Genomic DNA, 11577 nt, shown 5'->3' on the forward strand with positions numbered 1-11577 from the left:
CAGGGAATCTACTGTCTGTTACAATCAAAGTTAAAGTGCAGGTTGTATCTAGTAAACAAGAGTGCATCCTCTGCCAAAGAGAGATGATTTTAACTGTTTTTGCAAAATCTACTATCCTGGTTAAATGTGGTGCAATGACTGCCTGAGAAGCTAGTTCCTGGAAAACCACTGAACTGACTAATAACTTACAGGTCTTGGGAAAGGTGCCTGTGGACATTTGAATGCTGGTTCAGATTAAACATGGGTTTGGCTGGCACAGAGCATATCTGTTTCTAACGCAAGTATGTTCATTATGTAGGAGTTTTTGAAAGTTGTCTGTCCTTTAAAAAAAAATCCCTAAAACCAGAAAGCTAGCAAAACAGGGAGTAGATTAAACTAGAACAAATATCTCTTGGTTGTTGTTGTTGCAGGGTATTTTGAAGGAGAGGGAGCAATTTAAAAATTATCTGCTACCTGCAGTCTGAAGCAGTATAACCCATTCTACCACCTCACCCTGCATATATGTGTAGACTAGGCCTGAATGATCCAAAATGAACCCATTAGATGTAGAAGTGTACAAGTTCTTTCCTGCTCACCTTGGGTTAACTTGGAATCTATTTGACTACTCTTTCTCAAATTAGGAAAAGAATTTGGATGATTTTCCAACCCAATCAGAGGCTAGAGAAAATGCCTCCCTTGCATAGGTAGGTGCAAAGAGCTCCAGTGGAGATGGGCTTTTGCCCCTTCTCTTTTTACCAGGGGCAGTTCTTCAAAACAGCCCCTTAGAGAAAACCATGGAGATGTGCCTCTGCTGCTTTGCTTAGAGGCTGTTTTTGAAAGGCTGCTGCTGGAAAAGGGGAGTGTTTTTGTGTAGTGGCAGGGCACAAGCCCACCTACAAAGGAGCCCCTTGTGACAAGAAAGTTACAGGGTTTTTCTTCTCAGTGTTCCCAGGAGCAGCCCCTCAAAGTAGGGTTTACCTCTTCCAACTCAGATGTTAATCCAAGCCAGAGAAGAATTCCAAGGCTTCTAATTATCATTTCTCCGTTGAGTCTGGCATTTCCTGAGCCTCTGAAGCTCCTTTCCAAGCCTGAGTCCTGTGAACTTTGCTGGCATTTCTAGTCAGAAGAATCCTATATTGACCATGTGTCCTATTCACAGATCCAGTTTTGAAAGCCATGTGGGTAACCAGCTCGGACATAGGCCGGCCACAAAGAAGCATTTACGGAATCATTTCAAAAAGTGAAGACATGAGTGTAAAACACTAGGCAAGATCTCTTATCTCAACCTTCAGAACCAGCTGCCATTTTTTGTGGATTATAATGTAGAGTGGTGGAGCAATGGGGAAAGGGAGATATTTGTATGAGAGAATATTTGTCAGGCAAAGCCAGGACAGATCATCATTCAAGCAAAAATAGAAAGAGCTGCACATGCATGGCCAATTAGTTCCTGTAAACAATTCTGTGTGATAGTTCCTGTAAATTAACCAAGAGGAAGAGAACAAACAAAATCTAGGTTTTTGCTGCGGTGATATTTGTGGAAGTTAATGGGATTACTACTTCAGAACTCACTTTCAACGCAGTGGCATTACTGGGTTCAAAATGGGTAATTTAAAAGCCTATTAGGAAAACACATTTTTAAAAATCTTCCTTTTCTGTTTTTAGTAAAAGATTTATTCTTAATTTCTAGTAAGGAAACAATATACTCTTTGTATTGGCCTCCAAAGAAATCAGAAACAGGAGCAAGTAGCAGAAGAACAAGAGGCATCATTTAATACATCTAACATAAATATCAGGAAAAAGCTAAACGTTTACATCATAAATTATGCCTGAAAAAATATTTTGGCCCGCATTCAACGCTGCAGCACCACTCAAAGGGTTTTGAGTCAAGGATTGATCTATTCCAATGTTTGCAAACAATAATCTTTTTGCCGTTCCTACCAAATATGGAGGCAGGGATCCAGAAAGGCTTGTGTGCATGTGCAAAGTGCTTCTAGGTGTGTGGAAGGGGCGGAAATAGCTGATTTTCTCTTCCAACTGCAGCTCCTTATGTGACATTGAATACATACAAAGAAAACTTAATTACAATCTTCAATTATACAGGCCAGATCTAAAAGTAGATTGGCTGTCTCCACTGCAACTTGTAGGCCATTCCTTTTTGCCGCAAAGCAGTCCAGAATGGGCTTATCAGTGGAGGTTACAGAAGACTCGTTAACACAACTTTGGGGGGAGAAAGGAGTAGAATGACATTGTAGCATCCTCCAATTGAGGCTTTGCTGTGTATCACAGAGGCCACATCCACACTTCAAAAGTACATCAGACCAATCCAACTTGTTAGGAACATCGGGTGGAACAGACCAAGAATGTCCCCAATTTGTATCACTGAGAACGTCGCCATCATCATGCTCTAGGCAGCAAGCCACAGATTCGAGTGAGCAGCAAAAGGAATCAGTCACCAACTGGAACTCTGCCCGAGAACAGCATAGATTATCCAAGGAGCTACTCGTCATGGCACAACTCTAAAAAAGGGAGGAGTTATTAAAGCCATAATTACTCAATGGTCTAGTTAAGTTATGATTAAGATACAAAACAAATATTGTCAGCATGCATTGTTTATTTATTAATTCCCATTCTGTTCATAGAATCATAGAGTTGGAAGGGGCCTTGTAGGCCATCGAGTCCAACCCCCTGCTCACAGCAGGAAATCCACAGCTAGAGCATCTCCCGCAGATAGCTGTCCAGACTCTGCTTGAAGACATCCAGCGAAGGGGATCCCACCACCTCCCTAGGCAGTCGGTTCCATTGCCGAACTGCCCTTACTGTCAAGAAGTTCCTTCTAATGTCCAATCTGAATCTACGCTCCTGCAACTTAAAACCATTAGACCTAGTCCTACCCTCTGGGGCAGCAGAGAACAAATCTGTACCCTCCTCTATGTGACAGCCCTTCAGGTACTTAAAGAGTGCAATCATGTCACCCCTCAGCCTTCTCTTCACCAGACTGAACATGCCAAGTTCCTTCAACCTTTCCTCATAAGACTTGTTCTCCATAGTGCTTGCTCCCAGAAAACTGGGGAGAGGATGACAGCTTCAGTATAGGATTACAGTCATTGAAAGCAAAGGGACAAAAGCATTGCTGATAGAATAAAAAGCTTATTAAATAAATATTTTAGCTGGAAAACAAATTAAATTACCATTATAATCACTTTTATTGCCACTGTGTTATATCCAGACTTGGTCATACTCAAAGTAAACCTAATGAAATCAATGGGAATTAAGTCAGTCATGCCAGTTTTAATAATTATTTGTTACTCTTCCTTCGGAATTATTTAACTTTACAATAAAAAAGTTAATCATGACTAACTCAAATCCACTTATTTCAGTGGGTTTACTCCGAGTATTAAGTCTGGATCTAACCTATTAAAAGTTATGTATTCAGGGCTTATTCTGCAATAATAATAATAATAATAATAATAATACTCAGCTGGGTTTCATGTATCATACATCAGATAAGTAACATTAAAAATATCTAATCTCTATGAAGACAAAATCATTCCATAAAGTATCAGTTTACAGCAATATAAGAATTTTTAAATAGTAATTTACCCAATTCTGAAGAAATATCAGGAATATAAGCAGATATAAGACAGTAAATGTGGCTGAGGCATTTACTAGAATAACTGGATATGATTTTAAAAAAAAGTAAAATACAGGTTTGAGGACTATAAGGCTCAAACTACTCAGTAACATGCAGAGATCTGTGAATTGGGCTCATCAGGGCAGACAACCAGCCCTCACGCCATTTTTCAGTTCAAAATTACCCTTCCTAAGGAGGGCTGTGGTGGGAAATACAGGGAAAATACAGGGCTGCCATATGTGCGACAGCCATCCACCCTCCCTGAAAAGGGAACAAAGGAAGGAGTGAACATTCCCTTTCTCTGCACCCCTCCTTGCAGCCTGCCTGTGTTGCTCTGGATTTAAACCATCAGTACCCTAAACCATATGAAGTTTTAAGAATCACATACTTCTGCATGCTGTTTAGAGCCTCAGTAAGGTGTTTCACCCCTGCTCATAATCCCCTCAATATAATGAGCAGGCTTAAGTGCAAACAGCTTTAAAAAGCCTCCCGGATCTCTGCGTACCTTGTGCCTTATGTAGGAGGACAAATGTGTTTCTGTACAGCCGCCACCTAACAGTACCCAGGGATCATTGACAGTTAATTGCAAGACATGCTCTGCAGTTTGACAAGCAAGCTAGACAAGAAACAAAGGACTTTTGTTATTAAAAAAAGCAAAGAAAGATCCAGGTAAATAAAGGAATATTTGGGGACTATTTATAAAGTGGTGTTCTCCACATGCAACCTCCCTCTCAAAGAAACCACCACAATTCATTAATCATATCCGTATCCCACCCTTCCTCCAAGGAGCTCTGTGTAATGGACATATAGCAGGTGTGAGGAACCTTTGGCCCTCCAGGTGTTGCTCAACTGCAACTCCCATAACTCCTGAGCATTGGCCATTCTTGCTGGGGCTGATGGGAACTGTAGTTCAGCAACATCTGGAGGGACAAAGGTTCCCATACCTGACATAGGGATATCCACATCATCCCTGTGAGCTGATTTAGGCTGCAAAGTCATGACAGGCTCTTATCACCCAGTGAGCTTCAAAGCTGAGTAGGAACGTTAATCCAGGACTCCAAGTTCATTGCTGTAGCCATTATTATCATGCCAGTAAAACTAAAAATGATAAGTTGCTTATGTAATAGATACATTCTGCCTGGTTTCATAAGAATGCCTTCTTACTCTAATAATAAAGAAGGGTTATTCAGTTGTTGTGGCACTGCCAAATCAAACACAGTATTATTCATTAATCTTTAGTCAGTAACAAAATGGCATTTCACAGGTCAGGGCTCATGCAACGTCTGGAAGTGGATAATCTTGAATCAAATCTCCATTTAGGGCCATCCACACCAGATATTTCAGGCACTATTATACCACTGTAAACAGTCATGACTTTCCCCAAAGAATGCTGGAAACTGTAGTTTGTTAAGGGTGCTCAGAGCTGATAAGAGACGCCTATGCCCCTCACAGAGCTACAATTCCCAGAGCGGCTTATAATCAACCCCCCTTCTCGGGGAACTCTCAGCACAAGATAACAAACTTACAGTTCTCAGGCTGCTTTGGGGGAAGCCATGGCTGTTAAAGTGCTATAAGAGTGCTGTAAATGTATGGTGCAGATGTCACAAAGACAACCACACGTGTTGGTCATGTGTCTGCCCTGTATGAAGTGGGAGGAGTCTTGTTTTTACAACAAAAGGGTCATGCGGGTTAGGAAAATTGGACTTTCTCCCCCACCTTACATCCCTGTGCTTTGTCACTGCAAGCACACATCTTCAGGTGCAACAGCCAATATTGGAAATGAGCTAGGTTAAACAGGAAAAGAGCCTGAAGCAACAGGGCACCACAATACAGGACTAAGATGGCTTCTACTCCCCTCATACACGTGTACCTCTGGTTGTAAAAAATAGATCCGCACTCTTCCCCGCACACATTTCATATACAGACAAGGCAGAGGCTTGAATAAGCAACTGTGGGTCTAGGTTGGGCTGGGCCCTCAGCTACGAGCCCTGTGTTTGGCCTTGGCAAAGCACTCTGTCACAGCTCATCTTAAACGGAGGCATCAAGTGGGAGTCCAGAAAGCTGAGCCAGGAGCCAAGCCCGAATCATTGTCCACAGAAAGCCCCATCCTGAACAGGAAGTCTTTATAGCTGGGATAGGCAACCTTAGGCCCAGGAGGCACATGCGACCCTCCCTGCCTCTCTATCTGGCCCTCAGGACTCCCCTAAGTACACCCATCACCAGCCTTGCCTGAGTGTTTTTCCTGGATGGAATGTGTCCTTGAACTCTGATCATGCTTCTTGCTTGCCTGGGTATAGAACAGAGGAATGTGATGAGTGCGAAGAAACTCAGCCTATTGTGCGAAGGGTAAAATTCACTTACCCTTACTTACCTACTTTTGCCCATGGCATGTGGCCCCTGGAAGGTTACCCAGAAGGAAATGTGGCCCTTTGACTGAAAAAAGTTCCCCACCCTGCTTTAAAGCCTTTCCTTCTGAGTTCAGCCAGTGGCTGGCCTGTATAGGCAGAGAACCTGAGAACCTTGCACTGCCCAGGGGGATGGTTCACCCCATAAAGTAGCTGTGTTTAGAGCTGTGGGTTCCTGGTTCTAGCCCCTGCAGACACATTCTCTCTCAATTTAGCATAATTGCTTTGAGGAGCATTCTGCGCAACTTGGAAAGAACAGGAAACAAACACAACAAATACATAATACACAAATAAGAGACAGAACCCACAATTAAAATACACAAAGAAAACCTCAACACAGAACTTGGCTTCGGAGTCTACCAAAAGCATGCTATCGAATTCAGACTCTGTTGCAGCCTGGCAACTTTCCTGACTTCTAGGAAAGGCAGGAGTGGAATTAACTTCGATGTGTGGAATGGTGAGACTGTGCAAACTGTTAAGGTCAGCCTTTCCCAACCTGGTGCCCTCCAGATGCTGTTGGATTGCAATTCCCGCCAGTGCCTGCCATCATGGCCAATGGTCAGGGGTGATGGGAATTGTAGTCACACAAAATCTGGAGGACAACACAATGGGGAGGACAGATTTAGGTGAAACGCCTAGTTCAACTGCAGTTGACTTTGTTACCTGTGTGAATTAGCTCAAGAGATCTCACTTGGAAGTGCAATATTGTGCCTTAAATAGCGTAAGCTCTGAGACCAATATTGGATGATGTCAGTGTAAACTGCTTGTAATCTGCTTTGTTTCTGTTAGCATAAGAAGAGATAGACTAGCAAAGAGTTTTCTAAGCACTAAACTTTTAATAATATGTCCCCTCAATATATTTCTCCAAGAGTTGGCATTACAGTAGTTATTTATAGAGATTACGCCTACCTTCAACTCATCCCATGCAGTTTCGTTCCTATTACAGAGCACGAAGCTGCAGACAACTGGGTCATTAGGAATTAGATGCAAGAACCATTTTGAAGCAAAACACTCAGTCTGCAAGTCCTTCAGACAGCCATAGCAAGCAGGGGACAGAAACTGTAGAGAAGGTATCGGCTGAGAACCTGTTCAAATTTGAAAAAGTAATGACAGGCGTTATTTCATAAAGATACGGTGTAGTCCTGCACGGAACTGAAATGCATCAGTTTGATTCGAAATAAACATTAATAATTAATAATTTAAGAAGGGAAAGTATGATGTTATGCTATGCTATGCTATGTTTTATTTATGTACCATGTTTTGGCCCCAAAGCCCCCAAAGTGGGGAACAGCATATTAAAACGAAAGAAAGATACAACAAAAGTGCAATCAATGCAATCAATCAAAACAATGTAAAACAGAAAATAATCAAATACCCACCAATCACATTGGATATGCGTTCATGAGTTACGCTCATGCTCTCACCAAAGATGCAGCTCCCTGGCAGTTCACTTCTTACTTGGAGGCCAGGTTAACTCACACACACCCCACTCTCTCACCAAGTTGCAAGCCCATCCATAACCAATCACCCAGGGGGAGTGACTTACCCTCACCATAACCCGAAAGAGAGAGCCCAAAGGATAACCTCCTTTGGTGTGATTCTCTTTGGGCACCCATGGCAACCTACCGTCAACACTGGCCTCAAAATAAATGGGTTTCCCCCCTGAAAATAAGCAAAAGCTGCACCAAAGTACTTGTTTTTTATGAGTGGGGCTAGGTGGCCAGAATGTCTGGCTGCTCCAACAGGCTATTGTTTCCCAGGTGCACCAGAAAAGGGGTGGGGAGGCTATGGTTGATATTCAGCACCCAGCTAACACTAGTCCTGCTACTATTCCTTGCCTCCTCATGGAGAAAGTGCTTCATTACACAACACATAATTAACCCGAATTCACTGCCACAAGATATGGGGATGGGCACTGGCTTAGATGGCTTTAAAAGGGGACTAGACACATTCATGGAGAACAGAAATATCAACGACTCAGCCCCATGTTGAGAGATAGTCTACCTCTGATTACCAGTTGCTGGAAGACAAACCATAGAAGGCAATTGCCTTCAAGAATGTTCTGCTTGTGAGTTCCGTAGAGCAATCTTATTGGCCACTCTGGGAAACAGGATGCCAGAATAGATTTGTGTGGCTGCCCAGTATTTTTGCACTTCCTATGCAGCTACATGTTCTCTTATTTAGCTCCCAATGGATAAGTAACAAGGGAGCAAGGATGAACAAGTCCCATGAACATATGAAGTCCTATACTAAGCCAGAGCATGGTCTACTTTGATAGGTTTTCAGGTAGCAGAGCTGGGTAAAACCGAAATGGAGACCCAGCTTGGTTCTGTATATAATACAATGGCCAATCTATGAACCTCCAGCATTTGTTGGGACTCCAATTCCCATCAGTCCCAGCGAGCATGATAAGTGTCAGTCTCAGTAAGGGATGCTAAGAGTTGTAGCCCAACAACTTCTGGGGGCTGCAGGTTAGCACCCCTGGTGGTTGAAATATGTTACAGGGGATTGGTAGAAATCAGCAAGCTTCCCTGCCATGGGCAAAAGTGACTTCTCTGCCTCTAAGCCACTATCTTGTCCTTGATCCTAAGCATCCATTTTTCCTGATACAAGCAAGAGGCGTTGGGTTGTATCCAATGTTAGACATGCTCAGAGTAGACCTACTGAAGTTAATCAACATGACTTAACTTAGATCCATCAATTTCAAGAGTTCTGCTCCGAGTAGAATTTAACTGGATACAACGTCGCATACGACAACTGTCTTTGTGTGGGCAAATAGTCATTCACGCTAATATTTCGGTCTTAGAAGGCACTGATGGTTAGGGTCAATGGGTTTTATTCAACTAAGTCCTAGTAGGAGTAGACCCATTAAAATTAATGAACCTAAGCAGAGCTTGGAAAAGTTACTTTTTTGAACTACAACGCCTATCAGCCCCAGCCACATGGCCACTCGATTGGGCTGATGGGAGTCGTAGTTCAAAAAAAGTAACTTTCCCAAGCTCTGAACCTAAGTTAGTCATGTCCATTAACTCCAATGGGTCTACTCTGAGTAGGGCTAGCACTATGTTATGAGTTTTTCTTGTACCTAATTTTATAAGCAGTGTTTACACTATGTGGATACTAAAGAGGATGCTTTGTTCAGGAAATTGTGTTTCATCAATTGTGGGTTTTTTGTATCTGCTGTTTTAAGATGTTTTGACTTATGTTGTACACCACTTGGAGTTTTATTTAAATATAAGCGGTATATAAATGGTCTAAATAATAAATAATATTAATAATTGAATACCACCTTGTGAATTCTTGGTGCTGTGGTGCAATCATAAATTCTGCCTAGTTGTATGCACAAAGAAATTATAATGGAAAACATTTCCCCTCAGCATTCTGGAGATTATCTTCCCTTGAAATTTCCTCCTAGAAAAGTATCCTTTATATATATATGAGGAGGGAACAGACAACAGTCATCATTCCCACTCTGGGAAAACTCAACTGCTAAGCAGAAGCAAGTCTACAGCCACTGAGGATATGGACTGTTTTGCTTAGGCCAGTGGGGAACCTGTGTCCCCCCATGTTACTGGACCACATCTCACACCATCCTTGGCCATTGGCCACGCTGGTTGGGGCTGATGGGAGTTGAAGTCCAACTGCATTTGGAGGGCCATGGGTTAGCCACCTCTAGACAATTTCTCACTGAAGTAGTAAACCTGTGGCTAGGCTATATTACTTCAAAAGGCGAGGGCGAGCTCATTTCATTTTGTGTATGGTTCTCTCTACATAAGCAACCAGCTGCCAAGAAAGGTTCTAGCCCAGGGATGGGGAGCTCCAGGCCCGGGGCCCAAATACAGCCCTCCAAGCCTCACTATCTGGCCCCTGGGACTCTCCCCTCTGGCCATGCCCCCTCCCAGACACAACCCCTCTCTAGCTACACCCCTCACTGATCCTGATCCACACCCTCAGGTGTTTTTGCCTGGCTGGGATGTGTCCTTAAGGAGCATGCTTCTTGGAGCATAGAGCGAGCTGTGTGAATGTGTGTAGAACTTAGCCTACTGTACAAAAGTAAAATTGATACTGGTTGCTCTGCCTCATTTTGCATCTGGCCCACCCCACCCCTGGCATATGGCCCTCAGAATGTTGCCCATATGAGGATGTGGCCCCTGGGCTGAAAGAGATTCCCCAACCCTGTAACAGCCTCACCCCTCCAATATATTTGTTTTCCACATGCAGGGTGTTAGCAGGGAATAACATTGTTACATGAGCCACCAACTGCATTTTGTGGTAGGAAACACTAGATGGCTGGTGCTGAAGGAAATGTAATGTGCAAGCAAGTACCCTGAGGCTGAAAGTCTCTAAAAATTTGGCTGCAGGACGTGGGAAAATAAGGTGCCGCATGTGGCTTTTGCTTAGCTGTATATGCCACATTCAAATAGCACACTCTAATTATACAAACTAGTGCCCATCAAAAGAATCATCAAAGCGAGTATTTATGCTTATGGTATGTGACATCACTTGCTTGAGAAGCACATCATGAAGCTTTTGAGTACAAAGCTTGTTTATTACCTGTCATTTGTTTCAGGGGCTCCATCATTGCCACTCCAACTCTCTCTATAGCAACAACATGGTTCTCCTTCAGGTACTGTTTCAAAGCTGGGTGGATAACTTTCTGACACACCACAAGGCCCACACCGTCATTAACTATTTGCTTGCCTAAATTAAGCAACTGATTTAAAACTGCAGCTTCCAGAGAAACTCTTTGATGGACAACGATGGTTCCTTCTCCGGTGTCAGACAAGTCTCCTGACAAAGACATACAGAAAAGCGCCATCCTGATTGTGCCTGAAGTAACGGTTTTGACAGGAAGCATCCTTGTCAGATGCAAGTCTGGCACTTCAATCAGAAGTCCGGGATATACAGCAGAAGCTGTAACAGTCTTATCTTTTACAGGTATGTAGAGACATTTCCCTAAGACAACGCTGGCCTCCGCGTTTTGTGGGATTGTCAACAGAAAGGCCTTTAAGACCAACATGCTGATGTGATCAGCTTCATTCTGGTTAAGCATGCAGGCACGTTTGCTGGTTAGTATGCTGCGTACCAAACTGAGGGGAATCTTAGAACTGCTAAAATCCACTGGTATTCTACAACCGCATGCTTCAGATGCTAGATAGTCAGTGCATAGGGTCAAAAGGTGCTGGCTGATTTTAATGAAAGTACATGGAGCAACGTTTAGGGCTTGACATTTTTCAAGCAGGCTGCAGCAAAAAATGGCTGTAAATAAACCACAGTCACTGAAGCGTGCAAGATGATTCTGCACAGAGGCTGTCAGAAGCTTTAATACTGGATGAGTGACGGAAAGGCCACTGAGCAAAGCAGAAGACTGCGATGTGGTACGGACGTATCCTCCCATACCATTGTGAAGCTGTTTAAACCTACCCATGGGGCCATAGCAAGATTTCACTATTTGACTGAACACGGACATAGCATGGCTAATGGCCTCCTTAGTCAAAGGTTCACTGGTACATAATGAAGACTTTTTAACATCAGCGCGAGACATTTTCCCAGGTAAGACTC

At 43.1% G+C, this 11577-nt stretch overlaps 1 protein-coding gene across 1 annotated transcript; it reads right to left on the reverse strand.

The window, feature by feature from the left end:
* Positions 1 to 1728: 1728 nt before the first annotated feature.
* On the reverse strand, positions 1729 to 11561 carry MKKS (MKKS centrosomal shuttling protein). The gene is made up of 4 exons (XM_061622549.1): positions 10570 to 11561; positions 6925 to 7100; positions 4116 to 4226; positions 1729 to 2495 (listed from the first exon to the last, which is right to left on the reverse strand). The coding sequence occupies exons 1-4, from the start codon at positions 11558 to 11560 to the stop codon at positions 2055 to 2057; spliced, it is 1719 nt and encodes a 572-aa protein (XP_061478533.1). The 5' UTR covers position 11561; the 3' UTR covers positions 1729 to 2054.
* Between the last annotated feature and the right edge of the window lie 16 nt (positions 11562 to 11577).

The sequence above is a fragment of the Rhineura floridana genome, chromosome 4 (genome assembly GCF_030035675.1).
Source record: "Rhineura floridana isolate rRhiFlo1 chromosome 4, rRhiFlo1.hap2, whole genome shotgun sequence".
NCBI lineage: Eukaryota > Metazoa > Chordata > Lepidosauria > Squamata > Rhineuridae > Rhineura > Rhineura floridana.

Bases quoted from the DNA above. Each gene is read 5' to 3' on its own strand.
- MKKS (XM_061622549.1), bottom strand. From the start codon at position 11,560: ATGTCTCGCGCTGATGTTAAAAAGTCTTCATTATGTACCAGTGAACCT. The intron at 4,227-6,924 runs GTAGGCGTAATC...TTTCTTGTCTAG, and splicing joins CTGCATGGGATGAGTTGAAG to CTTGCTTGTCAAACTGCAGA. The intron at 2,496-4,115 runs GTACGCAGAGAT...TCCCTTTTTTAG, and splicing joins CCTCCTACATAAGGCACAAG to AGTTGTGCCATGACGAGTAG.